Source organism: Ranitomeya variabilis, chromosome 4, assembly GCF_051348905.1.
Source record: "Ranitomeya variabilis isolate aRanVar5 chromosome 4, aRanVar5.hap1, whole genome shotgun sequence".
NCBI lineage: Eukaryota > Metazoa > Chordata > Amphibia > Anura > Dendrobatidae > Ranitomeya > Ranitomeya variabilis.
This window is the reverse complement of record NC_135235.1, coordinates 597,058,177-597,075,266: the sequence shown is the minus strand read 5'-3', so window position 1 is coordinate 597,075,266 and position 17,090 is coordinate 597,058,177. Positions and strand designations below refer to the sequence as shown.

Sequence of the window (17,090 nt, the reverse complement as noted above, 5' to 3'; positions counted from 1 at the left end):
CCCCTGTAAATAGTATATACCTGTGTGTCATCTCCTCCTGTATATAGTATATATCTGTATGTCATCTCCTCCTGTATTAGACCTCGTTCACACGTTATTTGGTCAGTATTTTTACCTCAGTATTTGTAAGCTAAATTGGCAGCCTGATAAATCTCCAGCCAACAGTAAGCCCACCCCCTGGCAGTATATATTAGCTCACACATACACATAATAGACTGGTCATGTGACTGACAGCTGCCGGATTCCTATATGGTACATTTGTTGCTCTTGTAGTTTTTCAGCTTATTAATCAGATTTTTATTTTTGAAGGATAATACCAGACTTGTGTGTGTTTTAGGGCGAGTTTCGTGTGTCAAGTTGTGTGTGTTGAGTTGCGCGTGGCGACATGCATGTAGCGACTTTTGTGAGATGAGTTTTGTGTGGCGACATGCGTGTAGCAACTTTTTGTGTGTCGAGTTGCATGTGACAGGTTAGTGTAGCAAGTTGTGTGCAGCAAGTTTTGCGCATGGCGAGTTTTGCGCGTGGCGAGTTTTATGTGTGGTGCCTTTTGAGTATGTGCAAGTTTTGTGTGAGGCAACTTTTGCATGTGTTGCAACTTTTGTGCATGTGGCAATTTTTCCACGTGTGCAAGTTTTGCGTGTGGCGAGTTTTCCATGAGGTGAGTTTTGCACGTGTGGCGAGTTTTGCATGTGGAGAGTTTTGCGCGTGGCGAGTTTTGAGCGGCGACTTTTGTGTTTCAACTTTTATGTGGCGAGGTTGGTGTATGTGTGGTGAAATGTGCGCTGAGGGTGGTATATGTGTTCGAGCACGTGGTAGTGTGTGGCGCATTTTGTGTTTGTGTTCATATCCCCGTGGTGGTGTGGTGATTATCCCATGTCGGGGCCCCACCTTAGCAACTGTACAGTATATACTCTTTGGCGCCATCGCTCTCATTCTTTAAGTCCCTCTTGTTCACATCTGGCAGCTGTTAATTTGCCTCCAACACTTTTCCTTTCATTTTTTCCCCATTATGTAGATAGGGGCAAAATTTTTGGTGAATTGAAAAGCGCGGGGTTAAAATTTCACCTCACAACATAGCCTATGACGCTCTCGGGGTCCAGCTGTGTGACTGTGCAAAATTTTGTGGCTGTAGCTGCGACGGTTCAGATGCCAATCCCGGACATACACACATACATACATACACACATACAGCTTTATATATTAGATAATAATAATGATCACATCTATGACTCTACTAGCAAAGTTCTGTGTTATCTCCTATTGTAGCCCTGGATTCTGAGCTGCTGTGGCCAATGTAATTGATCACATTAGACCGAACATACACATCACATATGCTACTGATATGGGTGCCACCCTATTCCACAATATGGCTGTTTCTGGGATCCAGACCACCCATAGATGGCTAAGGGATGCAGGTTAAAATTTGGGTTTGGAGCTCAAGTCTCAAGATTTGATTCCCAGGTGCTGGTGATGGTCATGTGACCCCCAAGTATGCGATTTGCATACTTGAGGCCACATTCTGACTAGACGTCTAAAGCTTTGCTCAATTCACATGTATTGAGCAAGGCTGCGCATAACTAGTCGGTATGGGAACTCATGTATGCAAGTTGCATGCTTGTGGTCATGTTTACTACTGGCACCGGCACTGGACAATCCCGAGATAGACTGACTGCAGGCTTGAACCCCAAGCCTGGACACTTTAAACTTTCAAAATACTGTGGCCATTGGCTAACCATGAGTTAACAGGCCTCTGGCTACAGCAACTGGTTTTTAAAACCAGCACAGTCCAGCAGCCACTGCATATAAAATCCTGCAGTTTTACTGAAGGGCGCATGATGATATTTGCTAACTGACCAGTGTGCATGGCAAAAATGAACCATGTGCCTGCTGTGGCACACTTGCCAATGATAGCTGACCCCTACATTGGTGTGTGATCACAATTAGTGTACGGTTCAATACATGTAAATGGGACTTCCATAAATCCATGCACATGCTTCCAACAGATCCCCATACAGAAATCCATGTACATGCTGCAGACACATCGCCATACAGAAATCCATGTACATGCTGCAGACACATCCCCATACAGAAATTCATGTACATGCTGCAGACACATCCCCATACAGAAATTCATGTACATGCTGCAGACAGATCCCCATACAGAAATCCATGTACATGCTGCAGACACATCCCCATACAGAAATCCATGTACATGCTGCAGACACATCCCCATACAGAAATCCATGTACATGCTGCAGACAGATCCCCATACAGAAATCCATGTACATGCTGCAGACACATCGCCATACAGAAATCCATGTACATGCTGCAGACACATCCCCATACAGAAATTCATGTACATGCTGCAGACACATCCCCATACAGAAATCCATGTACATGCTGCAGATACATCGCCATACAGAAATCCATGTACATGCTGCAGACACATCCCCATACAGAAATTCATGTACATGCTGCAGACAGATCCCCATACAGAAATCCATGTACATGCTGCAGACACATCCCCATACAGAAATCCATGTACATGCTGCAGACAGATCCCCATACAGAAATCCATGTACATGCTGCAGACAGATCCCCATACAGAAATCCATGTACATGCTGCAGACAGATCCCCATACAGAAATCCATGTACATGCTGCAGACAGATCCCCATACAGAAATCCATGTACATGCTGCAGACAGATCCCCATACAGAAATCCATGTACATGCTGCAGACAGATCCCCATACAGAAATCCATGTACATGCTGCAGACACATCCCCATACAGAAATCCGTGCACATGCTGCAGACAGATCCCCATACAGAAATCCATGTACATGCTGCAGACACATCCCCATACAGAAATCCATGCACATGCTGCAGACACATCCCCATACAGAAATCCATGTACATGCTGCCGACACATTCCCATACAGAAATCCATGGACATGCTGCAGACAGATCCCCTTACAGAAATCCACTAGATGGTGGCCCGATTCCAACGCATCAGGTATATGTATGTAGTATGTATGTACTATGTATATAGCAGCCACATAGTATATAGCACAGGCCACGTAGTATATAGGAGCCATGTAGTATATAGCAGACACGCAGTATATAACACAGCCCAGGTAATATATAGCACAGCCCACGCAGTATATAACACAGCCCATGCAGTAAATAACACTGCCCACGTAGTATGTACCACTACCCACGTAGTATATAGCAGCCACGCAGTATATAACACAGCCCACGTAATATATAGCACAGCCCACGCAGTATATAACACAGCCCATGCAGTATATAACACTGGCCACGTAGTATATAGTAGCCACGCAGTATATAACACAGCCCACGCAGTATATAACACTGGACACATAGTATATAGCAGCCACGCAGTATATAACACAGCCCACGTAGTATTTAGCAGTGTGGGCACCATATCCCTGTTAAAAAAAATAATTAAAATAAAAAATAGTTATATACTCACCCGCCAGCGTCCAGCGAAGCTGTCCCGATGCACGCGCTGCTGCCGCCAGCTTCCGTTCCCAGCGATGCATTGCAAAATTACCCAGATGACATAGCGGTCTCGCGAGACCGCTAAGTCTTCTGGGTAATTTCGCAATGCATCTCTGGGAACGGAAGCTGGCAGCAGCCACGCGCGCATCGGCGGACGATGGAAGGTGAGAATAGCAGGTTTTTTGTTTTTTTATTATTTTTAACATTAGATCTATTTACTATTGATGCTGCATAGGCAGCATCAATAATAAAACGTTGGTCACACAGGGTTAATAGCAGAGTTAACGGAATGCGTTACCCGTGGCATAACGCAGTCCGTTAACGCTGCCATTAACCTTGTGTCAGCGCTGACTGGAGGGGAGAATGGAGCCGGCGCGGGGCACTGACTGGACGGAAGTAGGAAGGGACTAATTCTCGGTCGGACTGTGCCCATTGCTGATTGGCCGGGGCCACTAGGCCGCGACCAATCAGCAACGCGGGATTTCCATTACAGACAGACAGATGGAAGTACCCCTTAGACAATTATATATATAGATGTACATGCTGCAGACAGATCCCCATACAGAAATCCATGTACATGCTGCTGACACATCCCCATTCTGCTCCGTATAAAAGTGCTGCTAACTTGTTATAACTGTCTGCAGCATGTGCATGGGTTTCTGTATGGGGATCTGTCTGCAGCATGTACATGGATTTCTGTATGGGGATGTGTCTGCAGCATGTGCATGGGTTTCTGTATGGGGATCTGTCTGCAGCATGTACATGGATTTCTGTATGGGGACCTGTCTGCAGCATGTGCATGGATTTCTGTATGGGGATCTGTCTGCAGCATGTACATGGATTTCTGTATGGGGATCTGTCTGCAGCATGTACATGGATTTCTGTATGGGGATGTGTCTGCAGCATGTACATGGATTTCTGTATGGGGATCTGTCTGCAGCATGTACATGGATTTCTGTATGGGGATCTGTCTGCAGCATGAACATGGATTTCTGTATGGGGATGTGTCTGCAGCATGTACATGGAATTCTGTAAGGGGATCTCTGCAGCATGTGCATGGATTTATGTAAGGGGATCTGTCTGCAGCATGTACATGGATTTCTGTGTGAGGATGTCTGCAGCATGTACATGGATTTCTGTATGGGGATTTGTCTGCAGCATGTACATCGATTTCTGTATGGGGATGTGTCTGCAGCATGTACATGGATTTCTGTATGGGGATGTGTCTGCAGCATGTACATGGATTTCTGTATGGGGATGTGTCTGCAGCATGTACATGGATTTCTGTATGGGGATGTGTCTGCAGCATGTACATGGATTTCTGTATGAGGATGTCTGCAGCATGTACATGGATTTCTGTATGGGGATCTGTCTGCAGCATGTACATGGATTTCTGTATGGGGATCTGTCTGCAGCATGTACATTGATTTCTGTATGGGGATGTGTCTGCAGCATCTACATGGATTTCTGTATGGGGATGTGTCTGCAGCATGTACATGGATTTCTGTATGGGGATGTGTCTGCAGCATGTACATGGATTTCTGTATGAGGATGTCTGCAGCATGTACATGGATTTCTGTATGGGGATCTGTCTGCAGCATGTACATTGATTTCTGTATGGGGATGTGTCTGCAGCATCTACATGGATTTCAGTATGGGGATCTGTCTGCAGCATGTGCACGGATTTCTGTATGGGGACCTGTCTGCAGCATTTGCATGGATTTCAGTATGGGGATCTGTCTGCAGCATGTACATGGATTTCTGTATGGGAATGTGTCGGCAGCATGTACATGGATTTCTGTATGCGGATCTGTTGGAAGCATGTACATGGATTTCTGTATGGGGATCTGTCTGCAGCATGTACATGGATTTCTGTATGGGGATGTGTCGGCAGCATGTACATGGATTTCTGTATGGGGATCTGTCTGCAGCATGTACATGGATTTCTGTATAGGGATCTGTCTGCAGCATGTACATGGATTTCTGTATGGGGATCTATCTGCAGGATGTGCATGGATTTCTGTATGGGGATCTGTTGGAAGCATGTGCATGGATTTTTTGGGGGGATGCGTCTGCAGCAGAAATCCATGGACATGCTGCAGTGGTGGTGTGGTTGCAATTTGTTCTCTTCGAATTTTTCAGAAATGTTTTCACAAATAAAATTTGAAATTTCATTTAACACCCTAAGGATGAATTATTATTTTCCCTAACCCCTTTAATTGCTATGGATAATCACTTACACTGAACACAAATGTATCAATTGTCAAGAATAATTTTATTCACGAACAGCAAACAGAGATCTTAAGAATGTTGAGGAAAGAAAGATAATGATTACAATGATTAAAGAGCAATCGTCATTTAATATTTATTTAATAGATCGATAGTAAAGGTGAAAATAAGAAATTAGTAATGTATCTTTCAGAGAAATCTTTCTCCTCCTGGACTGATGCTTAAGGCTATGTGCACATGTCAGGATTTCTTGCAGAAATTTTCCTGACAAAAAAAGGACATTTCTGCCAGAAATCCGCATGCGTTTTCTTTCACGTTTTTTACGCGTTTTTTTCCAAATGCATAGAATTGCGGGAAAAACGCGAAATATCTGCAAAATTAATGAACATGCTGCTTTTTTTACCGCGATGCGTTTATTTCGCGGAAAAAAACGCACCATGTGCACAAAACATGCAGAATGCATTCTAAATGATAGGATGCATAATGTATGCGTTTTTAATGAGTTTTTGTAGCGTTTTTATCGCGAAAAAAACGTGAAAAAACCTGAACATGTGCACATAGCCTTAGTCTCAAAAATTTTAATTCATGGATGGAATTAATAAAGACTAATGTTTACATTACTGATATAGGAGATGACAATTGGTGCTTTTAAAATTCTATGGATAGGGGAGGGGGATGAGCTGAAAGTTTTCCTGAAACAACACAGTTCTCCATAGAACTTTATGAGCACCAACTGTTGTCTTCGGTCTCAGTAATGGGAGAATCTGTCTTCACTGACCAAAGATTTTACACATTAATTTTGAGAATGAAAGATCAGTTCTTGAGGAGAAAGAAGCCAATTTCTCTGATAAGATATATTATAAAGTTTCTTATCCTGGTGTGATTTATGAAAAAAAAAAACAAAAAAAACAAACGGTTACTTTAAGTTTTACACAAGACCTGAAGCACTCTATACGTTATCTTCTAAAATATTGTATAACTTGCTGTTAAGTTTCATAACCTTACCCGTACAATGATGCCCATCCTTTTACTTTCATAGGTGAATGGGAAGATCTGTAGAATGGTGAAGTTCATGATTTGGCCACCAGGTGTCCTCAGCTGCATTGAAGACTGGTCTCTTCCTACCAGCGTCAGCCCCACACTCTCAGTCCATTGTACCAGGGCCACCTATGAGCGGAGAAGGTGAAAGGTCACAGCTATGGAGTCAGCAAGGTGATACTCGGCCAGAGACAATGTGGCTTTATGAGAGGTTATGAAGACAACAATGGCTGACTGTTCCTGCGGATAACCAGCTGCTAATTAAAAATTGCTAAACTTTTTTTTTATTTTTTTATTTTTTTTTATTTATTGTTTGTACATGTCCCCGCTTAATTGTAAAGTGCTGCGGAATATGTTGGCACTATATAAATAAAAATTATTATTATTATTATTATTATTATTTTTTTCAATAGGATACACTTTTCCATACAAAAATTAGAATAAATAAAAATCATATAAAATCATATTAAAAACTCCCTATTGCTAACTTCATGGGACTCTAATTTGCAGGATATTTTTCCGGACTAAAATAAAGAGAGCCAATACCCTGAGCCGCTGTCCATTTCTGGATTAACACACATCAGGTCCTTGTCGGCTTTAAACTTTTTCTCTAGTGCCCTTCTGGTCAGTACACTCAGGAAATAACAGAAAATAAAAGTTGTCATTTCGAAAAGATCTCACAAAGTCAAAGCATTTGCCCTAAAGTTGGTCAACTGAGCATCCGATAACCATGGATCAGGTTTCAGTAACTGAGGAATCAGTTACAGTAGGAAAAATGTAATAATACATAGCAAACAACAAAATCTTAAAGGGGTTAATCTCACCTTTATAAATGTGTATCATCAGATAGTGCTTGTAAAAACAAGCACTATTGCAATTTACTGCTTATTAAAATTTTCAGCCGTTCTTGAGATAATAATGTTTTTCTTTTCTTTATAGCCAGTTGTCTTGGAGACCGACCACCTCTAGTAGAGAGCAAATCAAGTGCAGTGCTGACAAGCTGTTTTCTATTGAGATTGTACAGTTTGGTTTCAAGCTGCTAGGATCGCTTGAGCGCGCTGTTATCTCCTAATCCTGGCCAGCTTCAGCGCAGTGCTTACAAATTAGACAGCTGCGGTGGTCGGTCTCCTAGGCAACAAGCTGTAAACAAAAGAAAAGTGCTAATATCTCAAAAACGGCTGCAAATTTTAACGAGCAGTAAATTGCAAAATTGCTTCCTTTCACAAGCACTATCCAAAAATATCCATCAACAAAAATAGTAATAAACCCTCTAAGGATGGTATCATTGGGCTGAAGTGGATTATACCTCTGTATAAAATTCTACTCCTGAAATATTATACACATACAATTTGTAAAAATCATCATAATCACAGTTTAGATTCCATTCATGAGTCTGGTACATGTTCACCCAATTCATAACGTCCCATTATTTCACTCACAAGTCCCAGAAGCGTCTGTAAGTTTTATTAGAGCTCCCCCCACCTCTGCCTCCATTGATTTAATGCTATGTCAAAATAATTCCTTTAGATTAAAAGAAGGGAGTTTAATCAAACAATAGTTTATACGTCTCCACTTCCTTCCTGAGCCTGAAAACAATGCAGATGTTTATACAGGATAAAGAAAGGCAATTAATGCCACATGTTTCACCAAAATACATTCTGAGAAGTCAGGGAAACACTTCCCATGTTCCAATAAATTTCTCACCTCATTTTTAATGCTTGCTCCCCCTTCTAACAAAACCTCTGATTAATCATTAGCTTCATTTGGAAGCCTGAGAGGGATTAAAGCCACATCCATATATTCAGATCTGCGGTGTGGCCAGAATCCCCAAAAATTTTTTAACCTTCTTTTTACTCTAAAATGATCACTCATGTAAAAGTTAATAATAGTTGGCATTTAACCACTGGAGAACAGAAAATATACCTGCTGAAGTTACACAGAAAAGTCACTAATATACCTGCTGCAGTTACACAGAAAAGTCACTAGAGAGCGCTCATATGCCATTCTACTGCAGTCGCGCTTACAGATAATAATCACACGATAATGCCTTCATAATAAGAAATAAGGAGGACGCGTCATTCTGCCCTGATCGGAGAACACATCAAATAATTACACAAACAATTATCATATAGAAATATGGCTGCAAGGAGATCAGCATCTTGTATTTTGCCTGCATCATATTCTACTATAGAACTGCCCCACTAACTACAGACCAGTCTCTAATCTTCCCTTCATCTCTAAACTCCTAGAACTCATGGCTCACTATTTTCTAATCCACTTCTCTCAGATCACTCTTCTTGCCCCCTTACACACTACTGTTCAGCCGCTTCACTGGTGCCTTCCCGATGTGCCAGACATTGCACTGGTTACCCATCCATTACACAGTACAATATAAACTTCTCTCTCACCCACAAATCTCTCCAAAGTCCTGCACCAAACTATATCTCATCCATCTTTTCTGACATCACCCTACCTGTGTCCTCCATTCTGCAACTGATCTAAGACTAACATCCTCCATAATCCAAACCTCCCACTTCCATCTCCAGAACTTCTCTCATGCTGCACCAGTTTTCTGGAATGCACTACCCCAGACAATCAGGCCAATACCTAGCCCCTACATTTCTATGCAGGCTTTAAAAACACCTCTCAGACAGCCTATCACCTCAATTCACTAATCTAACCCTCCCTGAATCCTATATCTAAATTTTCATCTAAATCCGGTCCCTCCTTTTCATCTGTCTACACATCCTCCATGCACCCAAGAGCCCTTGATGACCGTACTTAGACTGATACTGGCTGATTACCGGATCATGCAGCTTAATATGAAATGCCCTAATAACGATGGCTGGACTGGACATGACCAGCACATTCTACCTATTGTGTCCTCATTTCCTTATAGATTATAACCAGTGAGCAGGACCCTCAGATAAGTAGGAGAAAGTTCTATGATGACGCTAAGGCTCCTGTTGGCCTCAGACAGGCAGATATACTGTAGATCAGTATATCTTTTGATGAGATATTCTACAAAAAAAAAAAAAAAAGGATATGGCATAGTATACAGTATAATGGTGCCTGTGGGCGACTTATGGAACGGTGTATCATATAGAGTTTCTTAAAAGGAACTCCAAACCACCACCGTGTATTTATTACTATCTCTGGATGGTTGGGAGAAGTTGCTCTTGGAGGACATTTAGATCCCATTCTTTATTCATGGCAGGGTTCTTGGGCAAAAGTGTGTGTGACCCCCTCCATGTATGGAGTGAGTGGTCTCAGGATGCTTTACTGTTGGTATCACACAGGACTCATGGCAGTGTTTACCTTTTCTTCTCCGGACAATCATTCTTCCATTGTCCCTACATTCTGAAGAGGCTTCATCTGAGAAAATAACTTTACCCCAGTCCTCATCTGTCCAATCACCATACTGCCTGTAGAATGTCACTCTCTCTTTGATGGTTTTAGAGCAAACCGGCTTCTTCCTTGCTTTTCTAGACACAAGGCCAGCTTCCAAAGCCTTTGCCTCACTGCATGCAGATGGACTAACACCTGCCTGCTGCCATCCATGAGCAAGTTCTGCACTGGTGCTAAATGGATCCCGAAGCTGAATCCCCTTTAGGAGATGTTCCTGGCACTTTGTGGACTTTCTTGGGTGCTGTGAAGCCTTCTTCATGGGAATTGAACAAAATCTCTTTGAATTATATTTTTTTAAGTGACCAAGTTAGTTGTCACGGTAAGGAATGACTTATGCATTTTTTTTGCAATTCATCTAATCAGTTGTCATAACAATCTAGAGTTCAAGGGGTTGTCCGGCTTTAGGCTACAAGTCTGAAGGCACTCTATGTGACTGCTGACTTGTGAAACCTCACAACGCGAGCACTGCACAATGTAAAGATTCTCCAGTGCCGGCATTGGGAGCTGGCATACTGCCTGCCACATTTCAACTAGACTGTATCCGTCCTTGCTCAATACACTTGCAATGAGTGAGGCTGCGCACGACTAGTCGGCATGTGACCGCGTGTATGTAAATCACATATTTGTGGTCACGCATCCAGAGGCTCGTCGCATTGAGTGTGATATCAGGATTTACATGTCTACAGCCACATAGAGTGACTGCAGACAACACTGTAATGCAAATTGGGGCGTCAGAGGAGGAGCAAGATGGGAGCAACGGGCCTTTCAGCAGACACCAGGCTGTCATCACAATCCATCAGTGCCCTGTCATCATGTGACAGGGAATCAATGGGAGCAGTTACATGCAAGCACCTGCCAGCTCAGCCCCTGAGCCCCCTCCAACTGCAGTCACCCCCATGCATGTGATATTGTGCTAAGGGGTGAGCTGATCGGTCTCTTTATTTCTATTAATAGAAAGAGACTTGTCAATCAAGTGAAGTCAGAAGGTAAGAAGCCAAACGGGAGCCACAATCATGTTATATCCAGAACCTTAAAAGAAAGCTCATGAAAATAATAATCTCTTGTCTAAATCTGTTTTTTTTTGTGTTACATGTATATTTTTTAAAAAATGTCAATTTTCTTATATTACATTCTTTATAAACAAAACAAAATTAGTAATCTTCCAATTTTCATACTGGCCACTTGGTCTATATTAGACTCATACTTCCCATCTTTTCAGATAGTTTTCGGTAGACTCCTTACAGTCAGAGTCAGGATTATAACACCACCACAATGCACAGCTAATGGTACAGGAGCCACCAATCAAAACAGGTGATGTCACAGCTCCTCCTCCTTTGCACAAGCTCATTAGGGACTTCAATACAAAAAATATGGTCGGGGCCTGACCATTGTAGTCATGTACATATTTTGTTTCCTGAAACAATAGCAAATTGGAGTCTAAACAAAGTCCCAAAGGTCAGTGTGAAAATTACAAGATTTCTATTCTTTTTTTTCTTTTTAAAACAGAGTCTGATATGGAAAAAAAAACATTGCCAAAAAAAACATTTAACACAAAAACTTGATTTAAACAATAGGTCATTTTCAGATGATAACTTCCCTCACGACTTCCCTCCCCTCCTTCATCCATGATCATTTGCAGTTCCATTCATAAGGGCTTACACAAACTCTATGGAGCAAAATAATTACTAATATGATCTGTCCCCATACAGCATCTTGTTGGCATCACATCCCCTACTTATGCCATGCGTATGCACAGCCGATGATTATTCTTATGCAAGCATACACGATTCTATCACCCAATAAAAACAAGCTATTTTTCTTATTTGTTAGGTTATTGGAAATTTGTGTACAAGGGCTGATAATCTGGAAAGAGTGTTCTTATGAAACAGGGCCTTGAGGGTTTGCTACAATCGTACACTGCTTAGACAATCTATTGTGCCAGAAAAGAAGAATTGGAACACAAAATATATTTGGACGTTTCAGATATTTTCACTATGTAATAATTGCATTTAAAGGGGGTTTGTACAAAATTTGGCAATGAGATGGGAATGTTAGAAAATACAGAAAGTGTCACGATTGCTCAGTGTATCTTGGACGCAGTGACTGACAGCTTAGTCTTCCAATCTAGCGCAGGGGTGTACTGAGCTTTTGGCATTTTGATTGACAGCTCAGCGGTCCAATCTGAGACAATTAGGTGCTGAGATTCCTTCAGGTGTTCCTTGTTCCAAGCATATATCCAGGTACTTAGCTAAGCTGTCAGTCCCAGATTTCTGCCAGACATAGCATTTGCTCGGTGGTTTGCCTTGTATTCCTGTGCTCTGTTTGTTGATCCATTGCTTCCTGACAGTGGACCTCGTTCTGACCATCCGTTTGCTTAGCCATTTTGCTCTGATCCGCTATCTTCCTGGTATTCTGACTTTGAACCATGACCTGACTTCGCCTTTGTTTTTATCCTTTAGTTTACTATATGCTCCCATGGTATTTGACCCCAGAACGATTGACTACCCTGCCTAACGGCTTGTGTGTGAGTAGTGACTAGCATCAAACAAAGAACCATTACTTACCCATAGATAAGGGAGAATTGATTTATAGGACTTCGGTCTATCGGCCTGGTCAGTAATCTGTGACCACGAGATGAGAGGCATGCGAATCTTCCTGCTTCCTGGCTTCACCAGCTTTTCTTTTGATTAGCCAGGGCAGGGGCAGGGCATTACGCAAACAAGATGTTGCGCCGTCTTAGCTAATCCAAAGAGGAGTAAGAAATGTAAGGAGACCCGCAGGGCTCCTGTCCACCTGTCACAGAAAACTGACCTGCCCGATGGACCGAAGTCATGCAAATCGACTCTCCCATCTCTACTTACCCACCAAATTTGCTGTCACTCTGGTGGTCCCCAAACGATACTACAGTCATGGTAATCTTGCCCATCATTTCCACGACCGCTGCCGTCAATCTCTGGCCTTACTTGTCACTTTCCATAATTGAAAATATCATGGCTGCAGTGGTCACATGAAAGATGTATGGCACGTGACTGCAGAGCTGGGCAAGACCTTTCGGTGTGGCATCGGGGGATTCAAGGGTTAAGTAATAGCTATTTTATGACGTATACAAGTTTTGGAAAATAGTGGAAAACACATTTAATGTTTTCTAAGTATGTCATTAATATACAAACATAGAAGTATCGTCCTCCAGCTGGGGTTGCATGAATCCCAGAGTGAAAGTGACTCCTTGGGTGGAATAACACGGCCGCTGGTTAACCGAGTTCTGGAGCCGCTTATCTGCCATCTACTTGTATCCGTTTACTGTAGCAGCGGACGGCTCTGCCCGGGGGGCTGTAACAGATAGCTCAGGACAGGGGCTTCTCAGAGGAAACAAATTTAGGAAATCCTGCCTTCTGTCTAAGGAAACGAATTTTATGCCAACTGGTAAAAATTTGAAGGTAAGGAGAGACAGAATAAACAATTTCTTACTTAATTCAGAGTCTCACCTTCCTGGATATGGTAATAGACGAGCAGCAACGGATCCCGACACATGACGCAACAGGAGACGATATAAGGCAGAGCATCGTAATAAGCAGATTTATACCGCTCTGTGTTTGGGTTAAGTCCCCAAAGGAAATAATGAAAAAAACAGGTGACAGAGATGAAGCAATGAGTTGTAATATTGGGAAGTCTAAAAGGGATTTCATTTTTTTTTCATTTAGTATCGTAGAAATCATTGGGTTGAACAACTAATTTGCCTCCTTGTCTGGGTCATATGAGGTTTATGGGTATAAAAGCATATAAAATATTCTTTATTGTATGGTGAGGATGAGGATAAGTCAGTAGTGTAACACATTTATATTAATGTGATCTCCTACACTTTCATAAAACCATGAAAAATAGCTGGCATTTCTACCACCAAATGAGTGTGAAAATCCACAAAATGTTTGTAATATTTACACGAGAAAATATCCACATAAAGTAGATGAGATCCGTAAAATCTCATCCACTTGTAGTGTAATCCACTGCAGATTTTACCTGCACAAATCCGACATATATGGGAAGAAATAACCCTACATTTTCTTCCCTTCAACTGAGCAAGGTGGCCTAAGAGTACAGGCAATATAGCACAAAGTTGGAGGGGAACCATAGTCCCAAAATAGTAAGTTATCACCTATAAATAGGATTGGGAATAACTTACTGGGACCACCAAGCATCCTCAGAATGAGAGCCTTTTCTGGAAAGGAGTGAAGGTCCACATTCCCAACCTCTGCTCTATCCATTGTCTATAAGAATGCCGGCAAAAGCCAACAACAGTTCTCAGTTATTTCCGAAGGACCCATACACAATCAATGGGATTGGGAATAACTTACTGGGACCTCCAACGATCCCCAGAATGACAGCCTTTTCGTGAAAGGAATGAGGGTGAATATTCCCAAACTCTGCTCTATCCATTGTCTATAAAAATGCCGGCTAAAGCCAAGAACGGTTCTCGGTTATTTCTGAATGTCCCATACACAATCAACGGGATTGGGAATAACTTACTGGGACCTTCAAAGATCCCCAGAATTAGAGCCTTTTCTGGAAAGAAGTGAAGGTGCGTATTCTCAACCTCCGCTCTATCCATTGTCTATAAAAATGCCGGCAAAAGCCAAGAACGGGTCTCGGTTATTTCTGAATGTCCCATACACAATCAACGGGATTGGGAATAACTTACTGGGACCTTCAAAGATCCCCAGGATTAGAACCTTTTCTGGAAAGAAGTGAAGGTGCGTATTCCCAACCTCCGCTCTATCCATTGTCTATAAAAATGCCGGCAAAAGCCAAGAACGATTCTCGGTTATTTCTGAAGGTGCCATACACAACCAATGGGGCAGAGGTCTAACATCCGCACCTCTGCTCCATTCAAGGTGGCCCTGTTCTTGAGATTCAGAGTCCCGATCTGGAACCCTTCAAAACTTCAAAGTTTATATAATTTTTGATGAGTCGCCGGTAACGATTGAGTGTGAAAATTTAGAATAGGATTGTACAATTCCCTTTTTTTTACTTAGAGAATCAATTTTTTTGTGCAGCTTTGTTTCAAAATAATTCCTACCTGGTAAAGGGAAACTTGGATGTCACATGTCTGTGCGCACAGAAGCCATGGCCCCATCTACATTTCTTTATCCCATTGTTCTGCTCCATCATACGAGCAAAAAAAATTTATTGGCAACCCCAAATCCGCCACATGACGTACACCAATGTCACTCATTGGACTTCATTGAATAGATGTGGACAAAGCCTTACACATTTCTTGACGTGGGAAAACATGTCATGCAGATGTCCTCCCAAGTTGATACCATACACCATACTGTAACAGTGAATGAAGGGGATGCAACATTTTCACATTGTGCACCGAAAGGAATGCATTTCAATCTTATGGTTACGTCCAACATCTATTCCAAATAAATGTATCACCTTTATAACCAATATTCTACTAGACATATATTTCCTTACCCCGAAAAAAAATACAAAACTGCAGATGTAACTGAATTTAGTCAGGATCCGAAGTTCAGAAGAGAATAAATGCTCCTATAATGAACAAACCTGACTTTACCTCATCGGGGCTGGACGCCTGGTAAACTCGACAGGAATCTTCAAATTGTCTCTCTGCCTCGGCCTGGTCTGTCACGCCGTTGGACTCATAGGAAGGGGTGACGTTGTGGCAGAGGGCGATCCCCTTCACAGCTTCGTAAACGCGGCTGCTCATCGTCTTCCTCACTTTGGTGGTGGTGCCTTTCTGTGCAGGAGGATCATGAGAAGGCTGGAAACAGAGGCCGGTATAGGACTGGTTATGACATTGTAGGATTCGGCATGGTCTAATGTCTTAAAAGGGCACTAAGTGTGTATAGTGCTGTCAATCTGAAGAAGTCAGGTGAAGAAAAGGTCACCTTGACTAGTAATTCAGTCATGATTTTAACCAGATCAGGACCAGACCATTTACACCTCCACCCTGACCATGCACATTTTTGGGTCTTATGCTAAATATGATTTGAAGAGCTGTGAAAAAAAAATCTTTTTCAGATATTCGATTTTTTTTTTGGCGATATCAGTGAAAATATAGGAAATATGTGTCCATATTTCATATTTTTTATGACCAGGATGGACCACTAAAATAAATCTTCAAATTTATTCCCCTTTCCAAAAAAATGTTTTTATATATTGGACACATTTCATTTTTATGGGCCGAGGCTAGTAACGCTTTGGATTGATAACTGGAGGTGAGCAAACCCAAACTGTGAAGTTTGGGGTTCATATGGTACACCTAGCGTCTGGTGCTGAACTCCTAACACAGACTTCTCCAGGTATTATGTACGTCTTACAGTTTGAGGAGAGTTCAGCGAGAGACATAGTTTGGAGAGGGAGAGAGGGTTCAGAGAGAGACCGAGAGAGGGTTCAGAGAGAGACCGAGACAGGGTTCGGAGAGAGACCGAGACAGGGTTCGGAGAGAGACCGAGACAGGGTTCGGAGAGAGACCGAGACAGGGTTCGGAGAGAGAGCAAGAGAGGGTTCGGAGAGAGAGCAAGAGGGTTCGGAGAGAGAGCAAGAGAGAGTTCGGAGAGAGCAAGAGAGGGTTCGGAGAGAGAGCAAGAGAGGGTTCGGAGAGAGAGCAAAAGAGGGTTCGGAGAGAGAGCAAAAGAGGGTTCGGAGAGAGACCAAGAGAGGGTTCGGAGAGAGACCAAGAGAGGGTTCGGAGAGAGACCAAGAGAGGGTTCGGAGAGAGACCAAGAGAGGGTTCGGAGAGAGACCAAGAGAGGGTTCGGAGAGAGACCAAGAGAGGGTTCGGAGAGAGACCAAGAGAGGGTTTAAGGTTTGGAGAGAGAGCAAGAGAGGGTTTGGAGAGAGACAGAGAGAGGGTTCGCAGTAAGAGCAA

General features: G+C 42.5%; 1 protein-coding gene across 1 annotated transcript in view; it reads right to left on the bottom strand.

Annotated features, from left to right (window-relative positions):
- Positions 1 to 17,090, bottom strand: part of ATP9A (ATPase phospholipid transporting 9A (putative)) — a 125,527-nt gene that overhangs the window by 44,483 nt on the left and 63,954 nt on the right. Inside the window, exons 14-15 of the mRNA XM_077253214.1 lie at positions 15,774 to 15,980; positions 6,758 to 6,919 (exon numbers count right to left, since the gene is read on the bottom strand). Coding sequence (XP_077109329.1) covers positions 6,758 to 6,919; positions 15,774 to 15,980 — 369 coding nt within the window. The remainder of the gene's footprint in view (positions 1 to 6,757; positions 6,920 to 15,773; positions 15,981 to 17,090) is intronic.